Source organism: Tinamus guttatus, unplaced genomic scaffold, assembly GCF_059628265.1.
Source record: "Tinamus guttatus ecotype Peru unplaced genomic scaffold, ASM5962826v1 Tinamus_guttatus_pri_ptg000563l, whole genome shotgun sequence".
In the NCBI taxonomy this organism is placed as follows: domain Eukaryota; kingdom Metazoa; phylum Chordata; class Aves; order Tinamiformes; family Tinamidae; genus Tinamus; species Tinamus guttatus.
The window spans coordinates 316,979-344,551 of record NW_028289097.1 but is presented as its reverse complement, the minus strand read 5'-3'; the positions used below and the strand labels follow the sequence as shown (position 1 = coordinate 344,551).

Here is a 27,573-nt window from a genome sequence, read left to right as displayed (position 1 = left end):
TCAGGAAGATTGTGCTACAGGGAAGATGCTGAAAACAAGAGGAAGAGAGAAGCAACTCAATATTGCAACAAGGGAGATAGTTTGAAAGATAGGATGGAAGGAGTATGTGGCTCAAAGTTAAGGATATTTCATGAGGAACTGAGTAAAACTGCCAGAGATGTTTATCCCTAAATACATCCACAATCCATCCATCCTCAACGGCACTGATTTTCCATTCATGCCAGAATTCCTAATGACCTATTTTTACACTTACCTCATAACTCTTGTTTCTCCCTTCTCATTGCTCTTAGTTACCTAAGCCCAGCTTTTTCCTCACTGTTAATATTGCTATTGCACAAGTCTTTTACGTTGCCACTCCTGCCCTGTAGAAAAATCTGAACTAGATATTGTCTTATTAGATGAAAATGGGACATTTCTTTCTAGAAGATTAGCTCAAGGTCAACAAAAGCCTCTGGGCTCATGTAGAAATCAAGTTGTTTTTCAGATCTGCCTTTTAAATTTCCGTTTCTTTCACATTTGATCACTAATAGATCAATTTAAAAAAATTAGTAAAGCATTTCCAATGCATATTGCCTCATCGGGAATACTTTCTGACACTAAAGCCCTGTGGTAACCATTTTTAAGGTATCTTGGCAGCAATGACAAATTTTAACATCACATAATCAAATTAAAGGCATTAAAGATTGTTACCTTTAATGGTGAGGGAAGCTTTGCTGAATGCACGGCCCAAGTCATTGCTGGCCTCTACCATATATTCTCCTTCATCATTTTTTACAACTCCTAAGATCATCAGGGAGCAGACACCAAAGACATTTTTGCACAAATAGGTAGGATCCTTGGAGAGGTCCCTGCCATCCTTATACCATGTGATCTTCGGTTGTGGATGGCCTGTAACTGCACAGTTCATTTGGCACTCTGTCCCAGCGATCACCACGCAAGGCTTCAACTGGACAAGGAATCTTGGGGGTTGGTTTTGATTAACTCCTCTGTATTCCCATTGTTTGACATGGAAATCAGCTGTTAAATAAAAACAAGCAAACAAAAAATTAGAGAAACAGACAAACCAACCAACCCAGCGACATACAAACTCACTCAGATACTGCTCTACGAGGGTAGAAATCAGTGTAAAAGATGGATTTTCAACTGTGACTTTGAACAATGGCAATCCACATTGCCAATAGTTCATCTATGGTTTATTCCCATATTGCCCAAATTTTAACCTAAAGTCAGAAGTTTTGGATTCTGCAAAACTTAAATCTCAGATTTCACTGGGAATTCATTTTGTGATGAATTATGTCTGATACAACTACTGGAATTAAAGGAATAATATCGATTTGCAACAATGTCTGTGCAGAGAGAACAAGCCTTCCTTGCCGTGGTGTCTCTATGCACTCTGCACATTCTGGGCAGCTGTTTATTCACAAGAGGAGAGAGCTGCTCCAGAAGGCTGTACTAGAAACTTTAAAAGGAACAAAACACGACAACATGGGTACACCGATAGCTATTTGTAAAATCTGTTTTACCTTTTTGTTTTCGAACTCTCCAAGGCCGCGCAGTATCAGATGGGCTACTGGTTCCCAAGCAATTTTTTGCCACAACCCTAAAGTAGTAGTCATGGCCTGGGACAAGTTTTGTGTATGTGAACTTGTTGTTGTAGATCATGTCACCAACTGTGTGCCACAAGCCCTTCTCTGATTCACGTTTCAGGACCGTGTAGTAGAGATCACTTTCCCATTTCTCAGATGCTGATGGCTCCCACGTCACTGTCACTGTTTTTTGCACGTTCTCCTCTAACACAACAGGTCCAGGGGACTTCGGAATATCTGTCAGATGAAGGCAAAAATAACAAAGATGTAGGGAAAATGGCATGTAGGGAGCCTTAAAACACTGGACTCCATCAGATATTTTAAGTTTAGGAGCTCAGTAAACATACTCGTCATTAGAAAGCCAAAATTTGGATTCTCCTTCTTCAGATGCACATGAAATTTTCCTGCTGGGCCTCTTCTTCTGGATAGAGGTAGAAGATGAGGGGTGACACAGCTAAACTTTTTCACCTTACTGAGACAGATTAAAAAGTTGTTATGGCTATAACTAGTGTTAGTTTGTTACAAAGAGCATGAGGTACTCTCCTGTGATTTGCACTCTCTAGCTTGAGTATATTTAAGCAGATTCATTCTAGTAAGGAGGAGTAATTAAAATCAGTAGATTGCTCTGTCCCACAGATATGGGCAAGTGGGACTGCATCTCATGGAAAATTGTGTTCACCTGTACTCCTTAGTTCTCTCCCTGCCTGCACTGCTTAACTGAGTCAGAGCTCACTGTGCTCAGCTCCTTGCCTACTGCCTAAATCTGAACACATAGATAGTAGTGACTTACCTGTAACTTGAACTTGGAAACTGAATGATTCTTTATTCCCTGACCCATTCTGGAGCTCAACAGTGTAGGTGCCAGTGTCAGAGAACTCAGCTGCCTCAATCAGCAGTTGGGTGGCACCACGCTCGGTGTTTATGCTGGCCCTTTTTGGCAGAGGATGCCCATCCTTTAACCAGGTCACTACCGGATCTGGAGACGCCTACAAAGAATAACATAGGTTACAGACCACCTGTTTTGTCTCCAGGTTTTGTCTTTAAACATTAAGTATTTTTGTCTTCTCCCAAGTGTATATTTACACGACACGCTCCAGTGATACAGAGAAATACCTGAGCTAGATTTAAACAAGTTAGATCCAAATAGAAGATTATAGTAACGATGATAATCTTCCTCCAGTGCCCAAGTAAGCCTCTTCAGAACTAATTCAGACACCTCTGCAAAGATCTGCTTTGTTTCTTTAATTTTTTGTTTCTTTAACCTTTTTCTTTAACCTATCAATCCAGTAAAGAAATTTTAGATTCTTTGTAATATCTTTTATTCCTTCTTTCCTTCTTCCTCTCTTTCCCTTCCTTCTTTCTTTCCTTTCTTCCCTCATTCCTTCTTTCTTTCCTTCCTTCTTTCATATAACTATGTCAAACAAAGAGTGCTGGTTCAAGAACAACAGATGGCAACTGTGGTTACTATTTTAATATCTGAAGGTTTTGGAAAGAAAAGGGATCCTCTTGATGCTATCTTTTTATTGTGCCATCTTTGGTCTCTGTTCCCCAAGACAGCAATGAACTGAGAAAACTGGAGAAAGGCTAGTAAATATATTTGCTTTGCCTTCATCAACCTCTTCCTGATACCCTTAACTGCATTGCTCCAAACTTAGGTCAAAGCACATAGCATTTATATCACTGCAAACCTATTTTTGGGGTAATACAAGTAAAATACTGCTGTTTAGTGAGTTGAATACAGTCAGCAGGATGTTGCTAGAAATCCTGCCTTTAGGTCTTCAGGGAAAATCAGCTGATGAATCTAAGTATGTGAGTTTAGTAGTGCATGATGATAATATTGAATATTGTCCATCCAAACATATGAAGATGCCTTTTTCGCAGAGATTAATAAAGGACCTTAATCTTACAACCCATCAACACCAAAAGCGACATATGAATTGATGTTTTCCTTGGGCAGAAAGTTTATAATATATAAGCAGTTTAAAGGATTTGCCTGGGATCTTGTAAAAAATCGATGCCAAGAAAAGACAGCTCAATTTATACGTCTTCTACTGGCTATAGCATGAACACATATAGGAATTTCATATGAAACCATTGGAAAACTTACTTCAAAACGCATTGGCACTCGGATGGTATTGCCTGCTTTTATAACCAGGAAGCTTTTCACTCTGTCATTTATTAGGAATCTGGGAGGAACTGGAAAAGACAGCGATTACAATCAAAGGTTACATGGTATGACGAAGCCTTTGGCAGAGAAACATGTACGTATGTGTCTGATACTTCTTTCCAGCAGCTAGCTTGCAGGTTATTGATAAAATCATAATGTTGAAGAAGAGCTCCTTAATTCAGCACCAGAATTCCTTGCTAACCATTACGCCTTTTAAATTTTACTCTTGTTTATTTACCACTATGACTAAACAATGGGAATAATGTAAAAATATTTTCATGTGATATCATAACACCTCAATCGTGGATTAAGTGGCTCTTGGACACACTTCTACCACAGTTATCTGTCCTGTTACCTGCAGAAGGACCTAGCTCATTTTGAAAGCAGTCCACTGACTTACCAACAGGAGGAGGAGCCTCAATGAAAGTTTCAAGCTCTGCAGCTTCCCCAGGGCCACTGTCATTGACGGCTCTCACACGTAAGAAGTACACCTCGTTGGCTTGCAGGCCCTTAACTGTGTACGTGGTTGCCTTTATAGGCAGAACACTGCATTTGGTCCAGTGGGGGTTGACATAAGACCTCAGCTCTACCTCATAGCCTTTCACATCAACCCCTTCTTTCGGCTCTGGGGTTCTCCATGTCAGGGTGATGCTTGTGCTGTCACGGCTGGCCACTGTAAGGTCCCTCACTTGACCTGGAGGTTCTGAAATGCGAAATTTTATTTTGATTATTTTTTAGGCCTTCTTTCCTCCCTTTTCAGTCACTTCCTGAGACTCTCAACATTCTTGCAGTGCACTGGATACCCACCCTGCTATCATGCCCCCAGTTTGTCAGAGCTGGAGGTAGGTTGCTGTTCCCACCAACAGTCCCGCACAATCTGCAACACTCTTGCAGCACTCTATGACCCATCCTAAATTCTTGTTTACGGATCCTCCATAAACGTCCTTTGTCTGTTTTAAGCTTCCCCGAGGTAGGGAGCTGAAGACAGTTTACTTACTTGTGGAGTCCCGAGCAAAGGCAGCCTTTGATGGTGCACTGACTTCTCCCACACCAGCAGCATTGACAGCTGCCACGCGAAATTCATACTGCAGCCCCATCCTAAGGTTGGTCATTTTCAATTTCCTGTCTGCAGGAAGACAAGGAGTGTGTTAGCTCAGGTGAGCAGTTCCCCAAGCAGCAGTCAGTGACACAATGATATTGGACTTTTAGCCATGCAGACCTGCACACTGCATAATGCTCAGGAGTTATGTGCAAATACTGCCCTCCTTTCCTCTGCCTTCTATGTCCTAGTGTATAGCTGCTTCTGGGATATGCTCATTGTGTTCCCTTTCAGATCAGACACGATCTGAGAGCTAAATTAATCAGAGAAGGGAAAAAATACAATTTCTCCTCATGAGATAATCCTGAACTCTTCTATATCAGATAAGAAGTCTTAGCCTGCACCTGGCAGATAATTAAGAGGTATAATCAAACACATTTTTGGGCACATACACATCACTTGGCTTTCTTTATGTCCCAGGCATTTACAAATGCCTATCTGCCACATTACCAGCACTAGGATTAAGGACATCATTTCTGCATGTGAAATGAAGATTTTAGTTTTAGAAATTGAAGATGTCAGTTTATCCATAGGTAAGCTCTGTCCCAGGATGCAGCAGCAACCTCTGCACTCTTCCCCGACCATATGCTTACCCACAGTATAGATGAGACCTTTTCTGAGAGCAACAAGAGGTCATAACCCTCTTCTCAAGGATTCAGCTAGGAACAGCCTAGGAACAAACGACTGGCTTTGCTATAGAGCAGCTGTGTAGCCTGGGCTTAGACTTCTTGCTTAGTTGTGAGAAAGGGTGTAGCCTAGGCAAGGAGGTAAAACTTCTGATGGGGTAAACATGGTTGAGAAAGGGGTAGTTAGCAGCTTAAGAATTCCAAACACCAATGTTTTGTTCACAAAATCCTAAGCAGGCAGCATGGAGTGAGAAGACAGAAACTTCAAATCAAAAATCAGCATGTTACCTTCTAAGCTGACTGCACTTTTTGCCTTTTTGACCTTTTCCAGCCTGTTGCAGGGTTTCAACTACCTACCTGCTACAGGTATATTGGTGACTGGCACCCAGATGCCGGCACCCTTCTTGCGCTTCTGAACAATGTAGCCCACAATTCGGGAACTGCCAGTTTTGTGAGGCACTTTCCAGGATATGGTGATGGTTTCTTTGCCGGTACTGACAATCTCAGGAGGATCTGGGGGACCAGGTATAGCTAAAAAGAGAATAGCATTTCATTATCATCATCATCATCATAGAATGCTTAAGGTTGGAAGGGACCTCTAGAGGTCACCTAGTCCAACCCCCCTGCACACGCAGGGTAGCACTTTTTTTTCTTTTGTAAAGTAAGGAAGTTTCTTCCTTCAGTTTCTTCAATGTATTCATACGGATATGTTTTGAAGACCTGAACAAAGAAGGCTTGAAGATCATTGTACATCTTATTTGCACACAAATATGATCCAGAAGCATGGACCATCCTTTCCTAATGTTGCTGACCCGATGTCATCACCACCAAGATGAATGAAGATGAACCAAGAGCTACACTATCAGCCTACAGAGAGTAGTATGTGTATTCTTAAACCATGGGAAAGGGCAGTGTTAATTTTCATTTTCACGATAGAACTTGAGATAGAGATGGATTTTCTAAACCCCTTGCTAGAGCTCTCAAAATATAGCAACACTACTGAAGGGCACAACAATGAAAATCTCGAAAAATTTATCTTTGCAAAGGATGCCCTGTAATTTTGTGAATGAAAATGCAGATAGAAGAAATTTCGCCCTCTTACTGGTACTACATTCATGCTTGTGATAAAAATGTTCTAACATTTGAATTCATTGGATGAGTCAAAGAATAGAATTTGTTATTTGGAAATCAGGGATATGACAAGATCATACTAAAAAATGCTGCAGGCACTGAGAGACTCTTTTGCCTGGGGAGTTAAGAAGGGCCTTGCGTGTTTTCTTTGCAGTCACCCAAGAAAATGGTATCTCTGCTCATTGAATTTCTCCCATTAACCTGTTTTGGAATTCTGATTGAAAAAGAAAAAGAAAATTTAACACTGCCTAACTCAGTTATCATCAAAACCAGCAAGAAGCTCCTAGTCTTGAGGTGAAATCAGATTCAGATCTGTAGTAACATCCAAAATGCAGTCAGTTTTCCTCAGTATCAGTTTTAATACAGAATTCCCCATATGGTTGTAGAATATTATTTTAAAAATATTCTTCCTTACCTTTACTGGCAGCCTTCACCTCATCTGATTCCAGTGCCTCGCCGGCTCCCTCCGCATTCACAGCTCTCACCCTGAAGTAATAGCCCATGTCCTGTTCTACTTTGTCAGTAGTGAAAGTGGTGCAGGTTTTGGGGGTCTCTCCCACAGTCACCCAGTCGTCCTTGCCTACTTGCTGCATCTGGATAATATAGCTTTGCACTGGTTTGCCCCCGTCTTCCTTTGGGGGCTTCCACTGAATGGTGATGTCGTTTGAGGAGCTTTCTATGACTTTGATGGGTCCTGTGGGTTGCTCTGGCTTGCCTGAAAAGAGAAACATGACAACTGTAAGAGGACTTTAGATTCTGACATGTCCTTGGGTTTGGAGCAACCATTGCCTCTCACTCAGCAGCTGGAAGAGCTGCTTTCAGCTAGATATATGCATAGCTGCAAAATGAGGCACCTTTCCAACATCCACTCTCCTCTAAGCTTTCATAAGGGCTAAGAAGTCAGGTTCTTGCTCCTCAGGGGGATTATTCCCATGAGCATTGTATCAAGGCAGCTCCCATGCAAGAACAAATGTCTGTTCTGGACATCCAAAACAACAGACTTCTATGGTAAGGCTGAACTTGGCCAAGATAATGTGTTTTTAAATATATGCTTATTACCTGCAGTCCTATCTTCCACAATTGCCCTACACTCAAAACTCAACTGTTGAGGCTCTGAAAAAGTAAACTAAATTTGTGCCATCTTATATTAAAGCTTAAGAAATGTCAGCAGGCTTTTCCTATACCAATTTAGTGGATGATAAGACAATTACATAAAAGCTGATCTAAAACAAAATAATTCTAATTTAGGCTTTGCCTATTTCTGTGTTTCGCCTACACAGAAGTGTATTTCGCTTTCTGTACCAACACATACTCAGACATACCACATGGTACTAGATGCAGCTCAGAAGTTTTCCTAGGCCTGTATCTGCTGTATGCAATATTGCTCTGTTTTCCTGAAAAGCAATAACTGAAGTTATTGCAGGATAAAGATCTTATTATAAAAACCATCTGTCATCTGCACTCACAAAAAAAAAAATAAAAGAGAGATTCTATTAATATGGAAGACTAATTTAGTGAGAGACAAACAAGGGAAGAAATATTTGAGTTCTTATAGCCTTTCACAAGCATATCTAAAATAGAAAACCAGACATGATATTTAATTAGTATCTATCTTTGAGAAAAGAAGCTTACTATTATTTATGTTTAAATTCCTTCAGTATTCCACGAGCAGTTTTACCAAACAGAGAGAGGCTTAAAAAGGATGTTTAATCTAAAAGACTAGCAGTAATTAAACAAGGCCCAGCCATGCCAGTGTCACAGACCGTACTGGCTTGATGACAATATGCTTCCCAGTTAGTTCCACATTGCTGGCCTGCCATGGCTATGTGCCAGCTGATGTGTCTGGGTCTTCTTGGCATGTGCTCATGCATATGGGGCAATTTTGTAGTAACCTGAAGTACAGGCACAGTCAGAAGCCCTTAACTGTAAATATACCCCTTGGACCTTACCAACATCAACGGCAGTTTAAGAAATTCTGCATTTCTAGGATTTTATCAGTATATTTCTACCTGGGTAGCTCAAAAGAGAGGCAAGAATAGATGTTCCTATGAGCAGCATTCCTAAAAGCTTTATCCATTCTGAAATACATTATAGGCCTAAATAGACATGTCACCAGTGTCACTCAGGCTCCCCTGCCTGAGCCTTACAGTGGAAACCACAGTGGATGTTATAGGGTTCTTACCTATCACCACAAGCTTCAGGTTCATCTCCAAGGCTCCGTGGTCATTCTTCAGCCTGACTTTGTAATCCCCACAGTCCTTTCTCTCGCTGCTGGAGATGGACAACATGGTAAAGGTATCTGCTTTATCCACACGAATCCTTGTGTCATCTAATAGCTCCATTCCATCCTTCAGCCATGTTACTTTGATTGGTAGCTGGCCCTCAAAAGGGATCTTGATCTTCACTTTCTGCCCAGCCTTGGTCACAGTGGGAACATTTGTTAGGTTTTTGAGGAGAACTTTGTCAACCTGAGGAGGATCTAAGCCAACAGTACAAGGTCACTAATGCACTCAAAGAGTTTTAAAGCCCACCTTGGAGGGAAGGACTCCTTTGTATTCATGGTTGCTGTATATTCCGAATAAGATTTAATCTGGTTCTTTGTGGCTAATGCAAGCTGAATCATCATGATGCAGGTGATGCTTAGAGACTCACAACATTTGGATCTTCTTCAGCTGCATGCACAGAGCACATGCACTTTGCTACAGGAAAACTCTGACAACGCACTTGTGTTATCACACTGTTCTTTTCACTGGAATAATTTTTTCCTGTATGCATAACCTCAGAGTATACTAAACACTCACAGAAATTAAGAAACTGGTTTGAAAGTGTTACATGCATGCCAAAGTTTTTGAGTTTATGATAGGAGCTATTCAAGAAGACTTGTTGATTAATTTTGGAAATACGAAATGCATCAATCTCTATGAAAAACATCTCCCATATCATTGTAGATTCTTTATTACAAAGCTGTCTTGATGTTCAACTACAGAACTCATAGAAAATGTACTACCTTTCAAGCACATAAGGGTAGTACACTGCATTAAGAATGGGAGCAGTTTGAACAGACTCACCTTCAACAAAAACAGAGGCTTCAGTTTTTATATCTTCAGTTTCAAACCTATATTTCCCAGCATGAAAGTCTTCTATTTTGTCAAAAATCAGTTTGTGAACTGAGCCTTGCCTTTCAGAACGAACTCCTTCCATGTTTTTTATCTACAAAGCAAAGCACAGAGACCTATTACTAAAATAAATCAAATAAACAACAACAGCCAACAATATGAACTTTGACAAGACAGAAATCTTAGACTTAAGACGTAGCTTCTCTATGGAAATTTGACAAATAAATTTGAAATATAATTTAAAAATTCCAGGAAAGCTCTGTGTGTTCGAGTCCTCTAGCAAGTTACCAAAAGTTGTGTCTGAGCCATTCTTCACAATAGCAACAAGCACTGAAAACAGAGCAGTTCCCAGAAAACAGCACCTTTTGGGAAACCTCAGATTGCTTACAACATTCCCCCAACAAATCTTGTTATTAAAGCTCAAGAAACATCCTTCTATGGTCCAAATAGTTTAATAGCAATAATGCTCTGGGATTATTTATCTCATAACCACTAATCAATGAAAATAGCAATTGGGCAACACCTACCTTTAATCCATCTTTAAACCAGGTTCCTTGCACATCTTTATGACTGACAGTACAAGACAGCTCAGCTGGCTCCCCTTTCACGACTCTCATATCTACTAGTGGTTTGTTGATACGACAGCGTAGGGCTGAAAGTTCAGAAAACGAAATGTGTAGGAAGCAGAGACTGATGACGAGCAGCATATAAACAAAAATGCACACGCAGGTGAGGAGAAAGCTTTCTTAAAAATATACTGTAGTCATGATAGGGCTTTGTACCAAGATGTTTTGGGCCAACTGGCATAAAGCCCCTGCTTTGGAGGACTTGCCAATTGGCCTGCATTCAATAGGGCACTTGTGCCAATCTACTGGACAACTAATTCATCACAAATCAGAAAATCCATCTACAGATTTGCTATTTTAACTCTATGCTAATTGTCTTAGCTCCCTCTAGAGCCAAAAAAACGGGTTCCTCCAAGAAATGGAATGGATGGCCAATTTCATTATTCTTTCCCATTCTTGTTCTTTTTTTTTTTGTTACATTGACCAGATACAAGGTAGCTCAAGTGGCCTCATTGGATAGCTCCAGTCGAACCATTCTCTATCCCTTGTATCCCCTTTCTTCCTTCTCAAATAGTTCCCCTTTAACATCTTCATCCTCTCTCAAATAAACAGTATGTCCATATTTACCCTTTCTTCAGCTGCTCCAGTTTTCCTGATTTTACACCTTTATTTGTTATGATTGCCCTGGAAATTTCTATCTTGTTTAGCAGTTCCACTAAACTAGTATCCTCATTTGTATATATGAAGTTCTTCATTTCTATAATTTCTCATGTTATCATCTTGATGTTGTAGCCGCTAATCAGGGTCATGCAGATGTATACATGTTATTCTTCTTTTCCTATATGTAACACCTCATACTTCTAATGATAGAAGAGATCAGAGCTCTTTACATTAGACCCAACATGCATGTTAATTCAGTGCAGTAGCTTGTTCTCAGAACTGTTGAAAAATGTAGTTCCTTCCAGCAGGTGTTAGCATTTTTCTTTATTTCTTCTAAGCTTTAAATTGCACTAAAATCAAAGAAATAAAGCCATATTCCTCAAAACTAAATATGCTTGTGAACCAAAGCCTGTTGCATCCGTTCTTTGAATCAATTTGTTTGAACGAACAGGTATCTGCTTTGCATCACTTAAAAATAATTGATTGATTTATTTAAAATTCTGTCCTCTCTGAGCTCTGGAGTATGAGTCAGTCTCACTGGTCAGTGGTAGAACTGCAAGTGCTCAGCGCGCATCTTCATGACTCTCAAGATACATGCTCAAAATTTGAGTTACCCAAAATAGTTTGAGCTTAAGGTGCTTGTCTACAGAAAAACAGCAAATCAGTGGTAGAATTAGGAACAGATTTCAGGATAAAATGAATTTCTCCATATAATTGTGCTTGTCTTAACCATAAGATTCACCTCTTTCCAGAATTAGAAATGTGAATATCAAAATGCAACCACCAGTGATATGAAAATCATCCATTAAGACATACCTCTCAGACCATCTTGGGGAAAACGTCGTCTTTTTTCCGTACTGTCTAGATTTATCGAGTATTCTTTTGCTTTAAGGTCAAGGTCAGGTATTCTCCGGTTTATTGAAGTAAGTAGATTATCGAGACCTGATATCTGATCATAACCTGGTGAACCCAGCTTTCTCGCATCAGGATATCTCTTATAGTATCTACTCCCTGCTCCACCAAAGGCAGAATCCCTGCCATAATAGGAATCTAACTCTCCTGAATCCTTGTCCTCAACTCTGGCACTTCCTTTCTCAGAAAGTGAAACTCTGTCACTGATTGCACCTTTCTGTCCTGGTCCTCTGATATCACTGTGAGCACCAGCTCCAGCTTCATCTCGCGCAGGAAGTTTGCCAGGACGGGAATCCCGACCAGATTCACGACTCAGTCCAAGAGCATCTACCCCACCTTCCCTACCACGGACTGAATGCAACTCCCTTTCATCACTTCCCAACGTGCCAACACTACCTGCCCCAGCCCGGGAGCCAGCTGATGCACTGTCCTTGCCATAGGGAGATCCAGCAGCTTGTGTTGCAGAGGCACCAACACCCCCACCTTCTAAAGCTGATCTGCCATGAGCAGCTCCTCCTGCTCCACCTAAATATCCTTGAGTTTTGCTCAGCAAAGCATCCTTACTATGATAAGATCCCATTCCACCTTCACCTCCAAAAGGAGCAGCTCCAGTGCCACCTGCTGCATCTGAAAGACCTTCCTTTCCATAGGGAGAACCGACACCTCCCAAGGCATCAACACCAGCACCACCAACACCAGCCCCTGCTGGAAGACCATCCTTTCCATAGGGAGAGCCAACACCACCCAAACCGTCCACGCCAGCTCCACCAACACCAGCCCCTGCTGGAAGGCCATCCTTTCCATAGGGAGAGCCAACACCTCCCACACCATCAACACCAGCACCACCACCGACACCAGCTCCAGCTACAAGACCATCCTTTCCATGGGGAGAACCAACACCACCTAAACCATCAACTCCAGCACCACCACCAACACCAGCTCCAGCTGGAAGACCATCTTTTCCATAGGGAGACCCAACACCTCCCAAAACACCAACACCAGCCCCCATTCCAGCAGGAAGTCCATCCTTTCCATGTGGAATCCCAACACCACCTGCACCTACTACTCCTTCACCATCAGCTAGACCAACACCAGCCCCAGCTGGGACACCATCCTTTCCATGGGAAGACCTAACAGCCACTACACCCTGAGCAGCAGCAGCACCAGCTCCAGTTCTCAATTCTGCTGGAAGACTGTCCATTCCATACGGAGAACCAGCTGCAGCTGCAGCAGTTATACCAAGCCCAGCCCCAGCTAGGGGACCACCCTTTCCGTGAGAAGCTGCAACTCCCCCTGCCCCAGTCACATCTGCACCACTGGCACCTGCCCCAGCTGCCATTCCCACTGGGAGACCATCCTTTCCATAGGGAGAACCAGCGCCCCCCAAACCAGCAACACCAGCCCCAACGGGGAGACCATCCTTTCCATAGGGAGAACCAGCGCCCCCCAAACCAGCAACATCAGCCCCAACGGGGAGACCATCCTTTCCATAGGGAGAACCAGCACCTCCCAAACCAGCAACATCAGCCCCAACGGGGAGACCATCCTTTCCATAGGGAGAACCAGCACCTCCCAAACCAGCAACACCAGCCCCAACGGGGACACCATCCTTTCCATAGGGAGAACCAGCGCCCCCCAAACCAGCAACACCAGCCCCAACGGGGAGACCATCCTTTCCATAGGGAGAACCAGCACCTCCCAAGCCAGCAACACCAGCCCCAACGGGGAGACCATCCTTTCCATAGGGAGAACCAGCACCTCCCAAACCAGCAACATCAGCCCCAACGGGGAGACCATCTTTTCCATAGGGAGAACTAGCACCTCCCAAACCAGCAATGCCAGCTCCAATGGGGAGACCATCCTTTCCATAGGGAGAACCAGTGCCTCCCAAACCAGCAACACCAGCTCCAATGGGGAGACCATCCTTTCCATAGGGAGAACCAGCGCCCCCCAAAACAGCAACACCAGCCCCAACGGGGAGACCATCCTTTCCATAGGAGCCCCCAATACCTTCCAAACCACCACCAGCACTGCCAACACCAGCTGCAGCTCCCATTCCCACAGGAAGCCCATCCTTTCCATAGGAGACCCCAATACCTTCCAAACCACCACCAGCACCAACACCAGCTGCAGCTCCCATTCCCACAGGAAGCCCATCCTTTCCATAGGGAGAACCAACACCTCCCAAACCACCAGCACCACCAACACCAGCTGCAGCTCCCAATCCCACTGGAAGCCCATCCTTTCCATAGGGAGAACCAACACCTCCCAAACCAGCTGCACCAGCCCCAGCTGGGAGGCCGTCCTTTCCATAGGGAGAGCCAAATCCTCCTGCACCAGCACCTCCCAAACCAGCCCCAGCTGGAAGACCATCTTTTCCATAGAGAGACCCTATGCCGCCCAAATCAGCAACAGCAACCCCAGCTGGGAGGCCGTCCTTTCCATATGGAGAACCAAATCCTCCTGCACCCACTACACCAGCACCACCAACACCAACTCCAGTTGGAAGACCATCTTTTCCATAGGGAGACATTCCTCCTTTACCTGCTACATCAGCTCCAGCCCAGGTTCCAACTCCAGCCCCAGGTTCACCTGCATGTCCATGCTGCCCATAGAATCCCCCAAGTTCACTAGCAGTGGCATCTCCAACACCTAGTCCAGCTGGCAGACCACCGGGGCCATACAAGGCTCCCACTCCCCCTGCAGAAGTGCCACCTGCACCAGGTCTGGCCCCATCTCCAGCTGGCAGACCATCTGGGCCATACAGCAAGCCAGTTCTTCCCCCCTGACCTGCAGGACCACTGGCTCCAACTCTCAGGTCATCCTTGCCATAGGGAAGGATGCCTTTCCCTCCAGGAATCTCAGTACCTACAGCATCCTTACCAGCTGCAGTACTGTAGGGAGATGGCATGCCTGGCATGCCACCCATGCTGGCTGAATCAGGACTGAGTCCATGTAACACAGAGCCAGCATCACCCAATTTACCACCCTTGTCATGCCAAGAGTCCGCACCTCGTGCGTTATCCAACGTACCACCCTTACCATCATGAAAGTCCCCACCACCTACACCTCTGAAGCCACTTCCTGTGTCATGAAACGACCCCATAATGTCCTCAGCCCTTTGACCAGTCCCAGGACTGGCTCCAGCTAGGCTAGCATCCCTGTCTGAAAGAGAACGCATTCCACCTGCACCAGCACTGCCAGAACCATATGTTCCCATCATACCCTCCTCTTGATGAAGAGAACCCATGCCTCCCTTTCCACCTAGGCTAGCCTCAGTTCCAGCTACCAAACCCTCTTTACCATATGGAAATTTCCTGCTGTCTGCTTCTCCCACCCCAGCACCCTCAAGCACAGCACCATGAAGAGTGTCTGAACCTTCTGTGCTTTTGAGTCCAGCTCGAGCATCACCTCTGCCATCCCCGGAATACAACCCGTCTGCTCCTTCTAACCCTTCGCCAATACCTGCTTGGCCTGTCAAAGAATCCTCACCAGGGAAAGCCCCTATTTCACCCGTGTGTCTCAAACTCACTAATCTACCGCTACTATCATGTCTCCTCAAGTCTCCTTCTACCTCTGCTCTAGAAAACTGCCTCAACCCCATCCTTCCATTTATGTGGGCTCCATCTAGCCCTTCTCGTCCCAAAAGTCCATGTCTGTCATCATCATCAATGAAGTGGCCTTGACTGCCTTCTCGGCCATATCTGCGTATGCCATCTCCTGTGCTAACGTCCATAAGGTGATCTTGGTCCCCAAGATGTTCTCCTTGTCGAAGCCTTTTAGCCCTCTCCTTATCTGAGGATGCTCCTTTTGGCCAGCCAGTTTCATCTTCTTCATTTTGTCTCCTCTTTCCTTTGGCATCTGTGTTGAAGACGCATTGTTTGATTGGAGGAAAAGTGATTTTCAGGAACAGGATCAAAAAAAAAAAAAGACAGGTAGTTTACACAATGTACAATCAATGCATCAGCAATCAAAGAAAATGCATTATCATTTCTTATCATATCATTCTAAACCCCTGAAAAATAAATATATTAAGTAAAGTTATATTTGGTTCAAATCCTGAATGTTTTTAGTGGCTTAAGCAAACATAACTTTGTATTTCTTAGTTAAAAGGTATATTATTTTTAGTGGAAACATATAACTTTAAGAAAAAAAATGAAAAGACAAATTTCCAGCATGATAGGTCTAATCATGAAGGGCTTGGGTGGTATTTAGGACACATTTAGTTTCTTGTGTTCCTCCAACCCAGGAAGAATAACAAAATATCCCACATACAGTGTGGCCACCAGTTCCTCTCCGTGAACTGGGATCTGGTGGCTATTGAGGCAGCTTGCATATTTGGCATCCTGGCATTTTAGATCTCCAGCCTGAAAACCTGAAGACTAAAGAATCCAGTCCTATGAACAACTTTGTATTAATGTAAAATTCATTTGTTTTTCCTCAGAGGAACAATGAGCTCTCAACTCACACGCAGTTTTGATTTTCACACTGGATATTTCAGCAGAGCATTTGATTTTCACACTGGATATTTCAGTAAAAGCAGTGGACAGTTCATTTGTTATTTAGCAACCTTTTTGTTTCTGAAAGGTCATCAGACACAGCCCTTAGGAGAGACAGCAGCTTTTGCAGTAGCAAGAACTCAACAGAAAGCAGAGTAGACTTTTCAAAGGTTTAAAAAAACAGAAATCATCTAAGTGATTATCTGCTTTCACCGAAAAGCATGTTTTCCTATCTTCCAAGCTTCTTAAACTCTATTTTGGAAAGAAAAATACAACCTAGCAAGACATACATGGAAGGTCTTTAACCCTCTGTTTTCACACAGTGGTAGCTTTGTAAAAAAACACATGTCGAGGCAGGGATTATTTTTAGACAACTGATGGAAAACATACCACATCGTAGCAACTGCAGAGAAAATGAGCCAAGATGTGGCAGGACTAACAAAAAGGGTAAATTTTATCTCATCTGAATAGAAATAAGGAACTAATCATAGAATCATAGAATGCTTAGGGTTGGAAGGGACCTCTAGAGATCATCTAGTCCAACCCCCCTGCATACGCAGGGACACCTAGAGCACGTGGCACAGGACTGCATCCAAGCAGGTTTTGAAGATCTCCAGAGAAGGAGACTCTACAACCTCTCTGGGCAGCCTGTTCCAGTGCTCTGTCACCCTCACTGTTAAGAAATTTTTCCTTAAGTTCCTATGGAATTTTTGATGTTTCAGTTTCCGGCCATTTCCTCTAGTCCTATCAGTGGCCACCACTGAAAAGAGACCATCCCCGTCCTCTGCACTCCCTCCCTTGAGGTATTTATATACACTGATCAGATCCCCTCTCAGCCTTCTCTTCTCCAGGCTGAACAGGCCCAGCTCCCTCAGCCTCTCCTCATAGGGCAGATGTTCCAGGCCCCTGATCATCCTTGTAGCCCTGCGCTGGACTCTCTCCAGAAGCTCCACATCCCTCTTGTACTGTGGAGCCCAGAACTGGACACAGTACTCCAGATGCGGCCTCACCAGGGCTGAGTAGAGGGGCAGGATCCCCTCCCTCGACCTGCTAGAGATGCTCTTCTTAATGCAGCCCAGGATTCCATTGGCCTTCTTGGCCACGAGGGCACACTGCTGCCTCATGGTCAACTTATCATCCACCATGACACCCAGGTCTTTCTCTGCAGAGCTGCTCTCCACAAGGTCGGTCCCCAGCCTGTACTGGTGTCTGGGGTTATTCCTCCCCAGGTGCAGGACCTTGCACTTGGCCTTGTTGAATTGCATGAGGTTTTTTTAATCTGTCTCTCATTTCTCCAAATACAAATTGGGAACTAGAGGCTGCACAAATCATTGCTCAGCATAGTACCATCCAACAGAGCAATTTAGATAGTGAGAGTATATAATACTATATGTCACAAGAATAATGCAGTGTTACTCACACTCTACAATAAGCCAGGCATTTGAGGAGCCGGTTCCAGTGTCGAGTGTGTACAGGCCACTATCGGAGGGCTCAGCATTTTTGACAATCAGCTGGTGGGTCAGACCATCAGGTGATACAGAAATCTGGTGCTTCTCACTTCCCTCAAGGAGGTGGGTTTTGTGTAGCCACACAGCATCGTGGCAGGGCGTGAGAAGAGTACACTTAAAGACAGCATCTTCTTCCTCATGGCAACGCATGTCAGTGAGTGGATGCTTAAATCTCACAGGGATGGCTGCAATGGAAAATCAAAGGTTACAGACAGGAAACAGAGGGACTTCTGTCATCCAAGAAAAACTTTTGCAGTAGAGGGAAGAAAGAGAAGAATTTGTGAACCCTGTGAGCACCAGTTTAAGCAGAAAAGAAAAAGTGGAGTGTGCACCTGTACCCAAATCTAATGGATCTGATGGATTTTAGCATCATAACACTACTGTTGAGGGTGCTTGTCATTGCTTTGACTTTACATAAGCAAACTATAGGAACTTTAGGACTTTACATATAGGAACTATAGGACTTTACATATAGGAAACTATTTACATAAGGAAACTAAAAATTTGTGCGTGTTTATCCAGAAATCACAGCCAAAATGGCACTTGAACTTGGTCCTTTGGATTACACTGAAACACCCCCTTCATGTCACCTCCTGACATTTTTGACTTGTGTCATAGGAGAAGCGAATCCCTGCTTGGCAACATGAAAAGAGTGTTCTGCAGTGAGTGTTTTCACTGCTTCTGTGCTTATATGCATCAAATTCAAATCCTCACCTTCAGCATCCAACTCGGTTGAGAAAACAGGCACATCTTCCACTTTGACTTGGTACAAGCCTGCATCATCTGGGTGCACATCGTTGACAATGAAAGTGTACTTCTTTCCTACTTGTTTCAGGGAGTGCTTTCTGTATTCATCCCCTGTGCCATATCTCAGCCTCTCACCATCCTAGGAAAAGAAATAATGTACTCCTAACAGAAACACGTAACTACTCCTAAAAGAAATGCATAACTAGCACAAGGCATTTCTAATTAGACCACATTTATGCTGAAATTGCCTTATTGAAGTCAATAACCAGAAAAGAGAAGGCTACAGTCTATTATTCCTTACAGTGGATTGCTACTGCTCATTGCTCACAAAACATGGAGACAATACTACATGCAGTAAATTTTGCATGGAGAGAGAGTATGATTCTCAGAACTGGCAAAATGATACTACTTTTCGAGCACAAGTAAGGCTTTGGCCTTCACAAACAGGTATTCTCTGTAACTTTAAAGACAAGATATTTTTGCTGCTATGATTTTAGCACCTTCAAAGATGAATAAGCAGGCAAATTTACTGCTCCCCAGTCTGTGATAATCTTGGGTTACTTTCTCCACTATGCGGCTGCAGTCTGCCTCGTGTTCATTTCAGAAGTTCACAGAGTCTAATCTCCTCTTACAAAGGAAAATCAGATTACTTTTCCCATCTTCTTTATGTTAAATCCACTAACTACAGTTTGTCTAAAATATAGCTTCCAGAGAAAAACCCACAGCACTGATTATCTGGGGAACACAACAGAATAATTGCATAACTCTACCAGATGGTTTACTTCCTTGAAATTTTCTTTTACCCAAATGAATTAGAATGGAATATAACACTCAAAATCTCTGCTTTTCTTACAAACGTCTCCAGGCATCTGTTAGAATTTCCTCCTACCTGAAGTGCTCTTGAAGTCAAAAGCATGTCAGTAAAAGACTGAAATGTCTCCCCTATGCTCAAATAGTCAAATCCCAAGCGCTGTGTATCACCAAAGACTATGTGGGTCTGCACACCAACACTTCTCTCTAACCAATCAAGGATCTGATTAAGGAATTTGACAGACAGACAACTTAGAGCAGATAGACATAGTCCTACAAAGTGGATTAACCATTTCATATAACAGACTTCAATGACTGTTACAACTGTCCTACACATCCCCCACCCGTCTCTTACCTTAAGCAGATAAACTTTGCTGTTACTGTTTTTCAGCTCCATTTCTAGACTGAGGATAGCCTTTCCATCTTGGGTGACCCTGATGTGTTGCTGGTTCTTGATACTGTGTATTAACTGCAGAAAAAACATAACAAACACTAGTAAACGAGAAAGCTGGCATGAGAAAAGTCCTTTAGCTAGCTGACAAACTACAGTGAAACCTACTTTTTATCTGTATAGAAGAGAACTACCTCTAACTTTGAGCATATTGAAGAAGCACCTGTTAGTTTCCACTGTTTCCTCCTGTAGGCAAATTATATTTTACCTGGCACTCTCCTTGTAATTCACACATTCTGCAATTGTTATTTGTGCAGTTTTCTAAATGTCCCTGTATGTGAAGGTCCATCTTGACTCTTAGATATATCATCAGTTTGATGCCCAAATTCTCATCAGAGGCAGCCAGATACAGAACATAGCCATGGAAATGGCTAAAAGGATTATCCTAAGATCATTATGTGCTAAAATATAAGTGGACTCCAAAAAGTAACATTTTCATCCACCTTAGTACAGAACTGGGACTTCTTTAGAGCATTGCAACAGATCATTCTCTATCATACAGTGAAATTTCCAATCTACAAAGCAGCTTAGGAAGGGATAGCTTATCTTCAGACATGATTCAGGTAATGCATAACTCTACAGTTCCTTAAAAATCAGTGTTTCAGTGGCTTCAGTTTGTCTTACTTCTCCATGTGCAATCTCCGTGTCCCTTCTTATTTCCTGAAGCTTTTTCAGCATGCCACGGAAGTCTGAAATTCCATATTTTATACAGATTCTTTCATAATCCTTTTTATCCGCATGCAGCAACAGTTGCCAGACTGCTTCTCTGTCCACTTCTTTGGGTTGTTTTCTTGGGGTTCTTGGAACCAGAAATAAAGAAAAAAGAAAAAGACCTAGAAACTTTGACAATGACAAAAGCTCCTTGTTCCCTTCACCTTAACCTCTTCATCTTCCTCTCCATCATTTCTGAAATTCATTCATTCATCCCCTGTAGATGTAGGGGATGGAACCCTTTGGGGACAGGTTTTCTGCATCTGTTCTATCAAACGAAACAGTGCCAGGGAACATCTTGCTCTGGGATGCCCAGGGCACTGAAATGCAATTGTCCAAACTGTTAAATAGTCAGCAGAGTCTCTCACACAAGCCAACTTGCACTCTTTTGAATAATTTCTTGGCTCAGTTCAGGACTTTTCACAGGGATCATTCACATTTGAGATGTTTTTGTGAGGCCACCTACTCAGGAGGCAAAGGGAGTTCAAAAGTGTGAACATGGCAGGCTCTGCAGAGGCCCCTGGGACCAGAGCTCTCCCTGGTACCGTTGTATCCCTTTATACAACTAAATCCCAAAAAATCACTGCTTGAGCATTTGTCACCAAGCTAGGAAGCTACTTGTTAGCTAAAAACAAGGACATCAGAGAAAACTTTTAAGACAAAATCTCGTGATGCAAGGGAACCTCAGAATAATGTTGGCACTTTGCACTTATCTCAGCCTAACACATTGGCAAACTGTTCTGCTACCGACCTCCATGCTGCGCCTCACAGCAACTCTGGAAACAAGAATTGTGCTCTTAAAGTTTATGAAGCTGCCCTTGGCCCTACCATATTGAGAAACAACTAGGAAGTCTCAAAATGGCCTTTTCTACGGAGTCTTACCTCTTTCTCAGCATCTTCTTGTAGTCCTTAAGTGTCTTCTTTAACTCTATTAAAGGTGAAAGAAAAAAACATTCAGGTAAGAAACTGGAACTAGCCAGTATGGTAAAATACAGGCCAATAAAAGTCATGGAAAATAGCTACTAACAAGAGCCCTTTTGATTATGCCATATTCAGTTTCAGGTGATAATTTTACCCTTCTGAAGAACTGCCATAAAATTTATTATCATGTTTATCAGCCATAGCTCTGTTCTTTGAGAGCCACAATAGCTCATCATTCCTACTCTTCTCTCCTTGGTTTCTGCAGCAGACAACTGGACTGCAGCAAGGCCCCATTTCCCAGCCATGTTAACACAGACAACCTGGCTGCATTTGACCTCGCAAAATCCTTTTCCAGCAGGTACCTGGAATCATTAATCAGAGCAGCCCAAAACCATGTTTAAGAATGTTGCTTTAGCCAAAGGTAAAGAGCAAGCAGAAAGAGTGGACAGAAAACTAGATATTTATTATCTCTTCTCTTACTTCACTATTTACAAGTCTTAGGTAAGTACCAGAGCCAATAAAGACAGATAAGGTCCTGAAGAATTTTGTTGCTATAAACTCCTCTACTATTGCTGCCCATTCAACCCTCTCTCTCACTAGGGCTTAAGACTTTATGACTTACTATTTCTCTCCTTTCTATGGGCTGTAATGCCCATAGGAGAATACAGACTATATGCTAGTGCCAGGAAGGCAGACACATCTTACTATTATTTTTCTGCTACTTCCTGAAAAGTTCTTGGCACCTCTCTAATAGCACCTTATAATGCAACTATCTCACTCCCTGCGTGCTCCTCAAGTTAATTTTATTTCTTGCATTGATGAAGGAAAATAAGTAATCATGCTTTGACAGAGGTGCATATGGTATGCCACAAAAAAAGAAAAAAACCACACAAATAGCTTACCATCAGCAGAAGGGCCTTGAACTTCTTGTGCTTTCCTCTTAAAGCCAACTGATAATTTAGGAGAGAAAAGAGGAAAAACAATCGATAAAATGAACAAGATAACATCGAGGCTAATACCAGTAAACCAGTGAACTATAAAACATACACAGTTGTTAGCAACGCAAGAGACAATCCCAGTCTGGATTATTTTGTCAATCTGACATTGATTACTTGTAATCTCCATCTGTCAAATGCAGATAGGGGCCTTCTACACTTTATAGGCAGAGAGGGCAAACGGGTACTTCCAACCAAATAGATTTCCAGAGTAGGTCAGTTTTACCATATCCACAGAGTGCCCATTTCTCTCCACTGACTATAAAGAAAATCAGGGGACGAGGTCAGGTGCACCATATGTCTGATGTGAAGTGAGATGGATGTCTCCCAAAACAGTAACCCACTTGTCAACGCTCTGGGCACCCACCCCTGCTGCACAGCAAAATCAGCTACTTGGGACCGCAGGACTCTCGGGCTCCTGAACCTGCCAATCCTACCTTGTATGATCCTGAGGCCAGCAGAGCACGCAGCTTCCCCATACTCATTCACGGCGAAGCAGCGATACAAATCGTTATCATCTGCAGTGAGTTTGTTTATCTTGAAAAGAAGAACATAGTAAGAACTGGCAGCCATGTCATGTGATTCAGTTATTCACCTCCTAATAAAGCAGCTACTCAGGGACACCTCAGATCTTTCTTCTGAGGATGACTCAAAGGCTTTCTTTTCTATTTTTTGTATGTTATTTCAGATCTGGTGACATCTGTATTTACTCCCATTTGTGATCTATTCAAACCATTTTGCTCTTTTTGGAAAAATATTTTAAGAAAAGAAAATCCCACGGTATAATCAACTGTAGTTTTTACAACCTACATCAAACTAAACCTTCAGCTCTTCTTATTTCATTTTGAAGTTCCATGTATGTATGCAGTGATGTAATTCCATCCCGAGCTCTTTTATGCTTTTCAAATACTGGGTTCCCTACATAGTTCTGCTAGATTCCTCCCATATTTCCCTGGTAGCCTCTTGCTCTCTCTGCTTAATGGATTCTGTCTGCAGTATCTGACCCTTACCTGCAGAATGAATTCATTTGTAGCAGGGTTGAAGTAAGTTTGGTATCTGGTAGGATCGTTCATTCCTCCTTTTGCACGCTTCCATTTCACTTCAGGGGTTGGGACACCTTTGACCACAGCTCTGAAAATGGCATTTTTACCTTTCAAAAGAGGTAAAATGTGACTCATTTAAGGGAGACTTGAAGAAATGAGATGAAAGAGGAACAAGCACATAATAAAGATGGTATTCACCTCTCCTGATTTTAGGCATTTAAGGTTTGGCTGCCTAGCTGAAATGAGTCATTTAGGAAACCTGCTGTTCCAAAGTCCACCAAGCACACATTTATCCCCTTTAACCATAAAAGCAGTTTAAATCATTCACGCAGATGTAGATAACAATACAACAGCTATCTAAAGGTGGGGATAGCTCTAGTGCTAGGATCCCAATGTAGTCAAGAGAATCATCTGCAGAGGGAGGCATCTAGAAGTTAGCTCTTTTATCCTATCAAGACAGGAAACCTAAAATTACAAGAAATGTCTAAGTTCATGCAACTAAGACATCTGCAATAATCCCCTCACTACCTTACTGGCTTTCCAAAAAATTACCTGGAAACTTAACTATAAAATTGATCACGAAAAGTATAGTCTCTACCTGAGCTTTTATTGCACACATATATGGAGAGAAAATTGTCTACCCAAGGGGTGATTTTAACCTTAAATCTACTCTCATGGTCTCATTCCCAACTCCCTTCATATTTGGAAAGGGTCAGAAAACAGGTTCTAGCCATTTCAAGTCCAAGTCAGGCTATTTTCCCTGAGTCAGTAATGGCAGATTTTGTCTGTATTCAGTCAAAAGGGCTTTTAGAGATCTTCTGTCAAAGGAGATCAACAACATTATAGCAAGTTCAGTGCTTGGTAGGCTCTACTCGCTCAAAAAAAACATGTTCTTGGCAGTCAACATGGCACCACACACAGGAGAACCAACAGAAGGTGTGGGGCTTCCCCATACACCCTCTCACACACATCATCTTTCTGCAGAACCTTTCTTGTGTTCTAACCTTACACTTAAGCACATCCAGCTCTTCTCTTTGAAGAGGCAAGGAAGAGAGAAGAGACGGGGTTGCCTGTGAGTCTTCTTCATATCTGCTCCCCTGAGAACATGAGTGTATTGCAGCTGAGCACTGAAACTTCCAACAGCTTTACCACTGCCTAGCAGAAATCTTTTGCGTGTGTTTTTTTCCCTCTGAATAGGCTTTAAGGACATGAGAACAAATATAAAAAAAGCAAGTCAGAGAAATGACTCATGTATGCAGACAAGACAGAGGTGTAAGTAAGTAGTAATAGATTAGTGAAATAAAAGCAGAGACGAGTTGCCATGGATGTGGTTCAGGGAGGAAATCATTATATCTCTCTTTTGTAATAGACCTGGTCTTCAGATGATCAAACTGGGGAAATGTCTCATCAGAAAGTCTTGCAGTATTTCCCACAACCTTCAGCAGAATCACCACCTTTTGACAGATTTATGCAGCATGCTCTCACAAAGTACGCCCTTTCCTGTCACGTAATCAACAGATTCTTACCAAAAGGCATCTTTCTTTCAACACTGAGTTAGTCCCAATTGCTTATAACTTTGCCAAATTTTACCTATTCTGGCTGCAGTTTCCCATACTTGCCATCTACCATAAGACAAAACTACTCATCTCTGAGCATTATCTAATCTATGTACCAAATGAAATGTGGTAATGATTATAGTGCACTCATAGCCCACCTGCATGGACACTGAGTTCAGGTTACACAGTGACTGCCATGAATTTTCTAACATTTTGCACATAAACAATGAAGATCCCACTTTAAGTCAAACAACACGGAAAACTGAGGCAACGTGGCCAGACACTGCCTTGGTTCATGCTCGAGAGTTGTGTGCAGAAGGAAGGTGGAGGAGGAAGAGGAAGGATGCACCGCTAGAGGCCACTGTGCTCCTTTGCACAATCTCATTAGTCCATGAAAATCGACACATGGGTGTGACAACAAAACTGAAATCCATGGTGCTGGATTGAATGGAGCCAGACTCTTCTCAGTGATGCTTAGCAATAGGATGAGAGGCAATGGGCACAAACTCAAACAAAAGAAGCTCCATTTGCACATGAGAAAGTTTCTTGAATGTGAGGGTAACCGGACAGGAAGAGGTTACCCAGATGTTGAGCAGTCTTTTTCCTTGGCTATTCTTCCTGGCTATTCAAAAGCCACGTAAACACAATCCTTGAGAACATGTTCTAGGCAACCCTGTTTGAGCAGAGGGTGTGGACTAGTTGGTCTGCAGAGGTCCTTTCCAATCTCAAGCCCGCTGTGATTCTCAATAGAGAGAAGCACAACCTAAATAGTGTCAAAAGTACACCTTAATTTAAAAAGCAGTTAATCTTAGTGCTGAACTCTCCTAAGATAATTTATTTCAACAGGAAAAATCTTTTTCAACATACTTTTTTTGCTGCAAAATATTTACCCTGAGACTTTCCTTCAGTTTTCACAAGATTAGCTGTATACATCAGGAGACAGATTCTGATCTCACATATACTAGTAAAATCTAGAGATAGCTGCATCAGTACAGGAAAGGCCTTAGCCACACAAAGCATTTTTTGTTTTGTTTAGCTAAATCTCTTCGGAAACTTGCTGTAATTAGGATAATTCTTTCATGAGGGTGAGATGAGGTGTCATGCAGGTCTGAGCCTTGAACCCTTTTTCAAGAGTCTCACCTTCCTGTAATGACAGGGTGACAGGTTTCCGCTCGAAGTCAGGTGTACTGCATCCTGCCGGAACACGATCAACAAACTGAGTGATTGAAACTCCTGGGATGGCAGATTTCCTGTAGATTTTCACTAGAAAGGCAAGGAAACACATTGAATTAAGATAACATATTAATTATTTAGAAACAGCATCTCAATTTGCAGAACATTTAGCTTAGGTCCTCCTAGACTAGTAGAGCACTTAGCACTTTCTAGCACTACAGAGTGCAAATTCAAACTCCAGAGCATGCAAGTCTGCGCTGACTTATTGCAAAGCTAGGGTCCTCATAGGAAAATCTGCAATCTGGATTGCAGGGCCATAGCAGCTCATATGTCTCGTCAAACAGAGAATCCTTTACATCAGTTATTATTCCAAATGAACCTTCAGGATCTGGTAGGAAGAAAGCACTATTGCAAAGGGCAGTACAGTGTGATGGGCCAGGTGCTGGTATCTCCTTGTGCCGGTAAAAGAGATGCCTTAATGTCAAGGCAGGATTCTCAGGGCTTTCCCAGGTACGTTTCCCAGCTTTGGCTGTTCTCTCACCTGCTGGACGGCTTGCCATGATGTCTTGCTCAGCTCCTTGTTTTCCACAAAAACCTCCTGGAAGACAACAGATCAATTATTTAGAGTTCACAAGGTAAACAAAAGCCTTTAATACTACTCATCTGGCTGTTCCATATGACATTTCACGACTATCCAGTTAAGAATACAGTTCACGACACATCATGACAAAGTTTTGAACCACTAGCCCATCACAAACCAGGTAAGAAAACAGGTAGCAGAGCTAAATGGGCAAAATCCACATCTATCAGCATCCCCGTGTTGCATCCTCCATTTCCACGCTGTCTGGTTTCCTTTCAAAGGCCTCCTCTCGTGTATCAGGCAGATATGACACCACATGGCACTCACGCGGTGAATTCTGATGGATGGCAAGAGCAGTTGCTGAGAAGAAAGCCACAGAGTTGAATGTCTAAACTGAGGCATGGAGTAACAGCACGCTCTGATCAAAATTAGCTTGTCTAATTTAGCAACAGGCCAAGAGGCCTAGGCAGACTATAGACTCGTATGTAATGTAGAAAGAAATGGTGAAGTGTCAGCTTTGCATTAAGAAGTCATTGTATAGATCACTCATGTGACCTTCTACCAAAGGTTTCTCTGTGTTTATAAAGCAGGCAACATGTAATACACTATGTCGTTATCTTCCAAGCAAATCGTAAAGGCAGATTCCTTGCCATATGAGAGACACTCAGAAACTATAGAGTTACTGAAGCTCTGAAAGAGCAATTAGATTAGATTCC

General features: G+C 42.7%; 1 protein-coding gene across 1 annotated transcript; it reads right to left on the bottom strand.

Annotated features, from left to right (window-relative positions):
- On the bottom strand, window positions 1-26,837 carry IGFN1 (immunoglobulin like and fibronectin type III domain containing 1). Its single transcript, XM_088534483.1, has 26 exons — window positions 26,819-26,837; window positions 26,245-26,367; window positions 23,516-23,655; window positions 22,943-23,042; window positions 22,413-22,460; window positions 21,472-21,517; window positions 20,503-20,677; window positions 19,783-19,896; window positions 18,585-18,756; window positions 17,783-18,055; window positions 14,906-15,724; window positions 14,395-14,524; window positions 13,103-13,677; window positions 11,768-12,943; window positions 10,253-10,377; window positions 9,678-9,819; window positions 8,792-9,088; window positions 7,025-7,324; window positions 5,836-6,009; window positions 4,751-4,879; window positions 4,154-4,456; window positions 3,694-3,782; window positions 2,377-2,572; window positions 1,524-1,823; window positions 691-1,017; window positions 1-28 (listed from the first exon to the last, which is right to left on the bottom strand). The coding sequence occupies exons 1-26, from the start codon at window positions 26,835-26,837 to the stop codon at window positions 15-17; spliced, it is 6,306 nt and encodes a 2,101-aa protein (XP_088390609.1). The 3' UTR covers window positions 1-14.
- Between the last annotated feature and the right edge of the window lie 736 nt (window positions 26,838-27,573).

Bases quoted from the DNA above. Each gene is read 5' to 3' on its own strand.
- IGFN1 (XM_088534483.1), bottom strand. The intron at 23,043-23,515 runs GTAAGGGTCAGA...CTTCTTTTCAAG, and splicing joins CAAATGAATTCATTCTGCAG to ATAAACAAACTCACTGCAGA. The intron at 1,824-2,376 runs GTAAGTCACTAC...TTCATCTGACAG, and splicing joins TTTCCAAGTTCAAGTTACAG to ATATTCCGAAGTCCCCTGGA.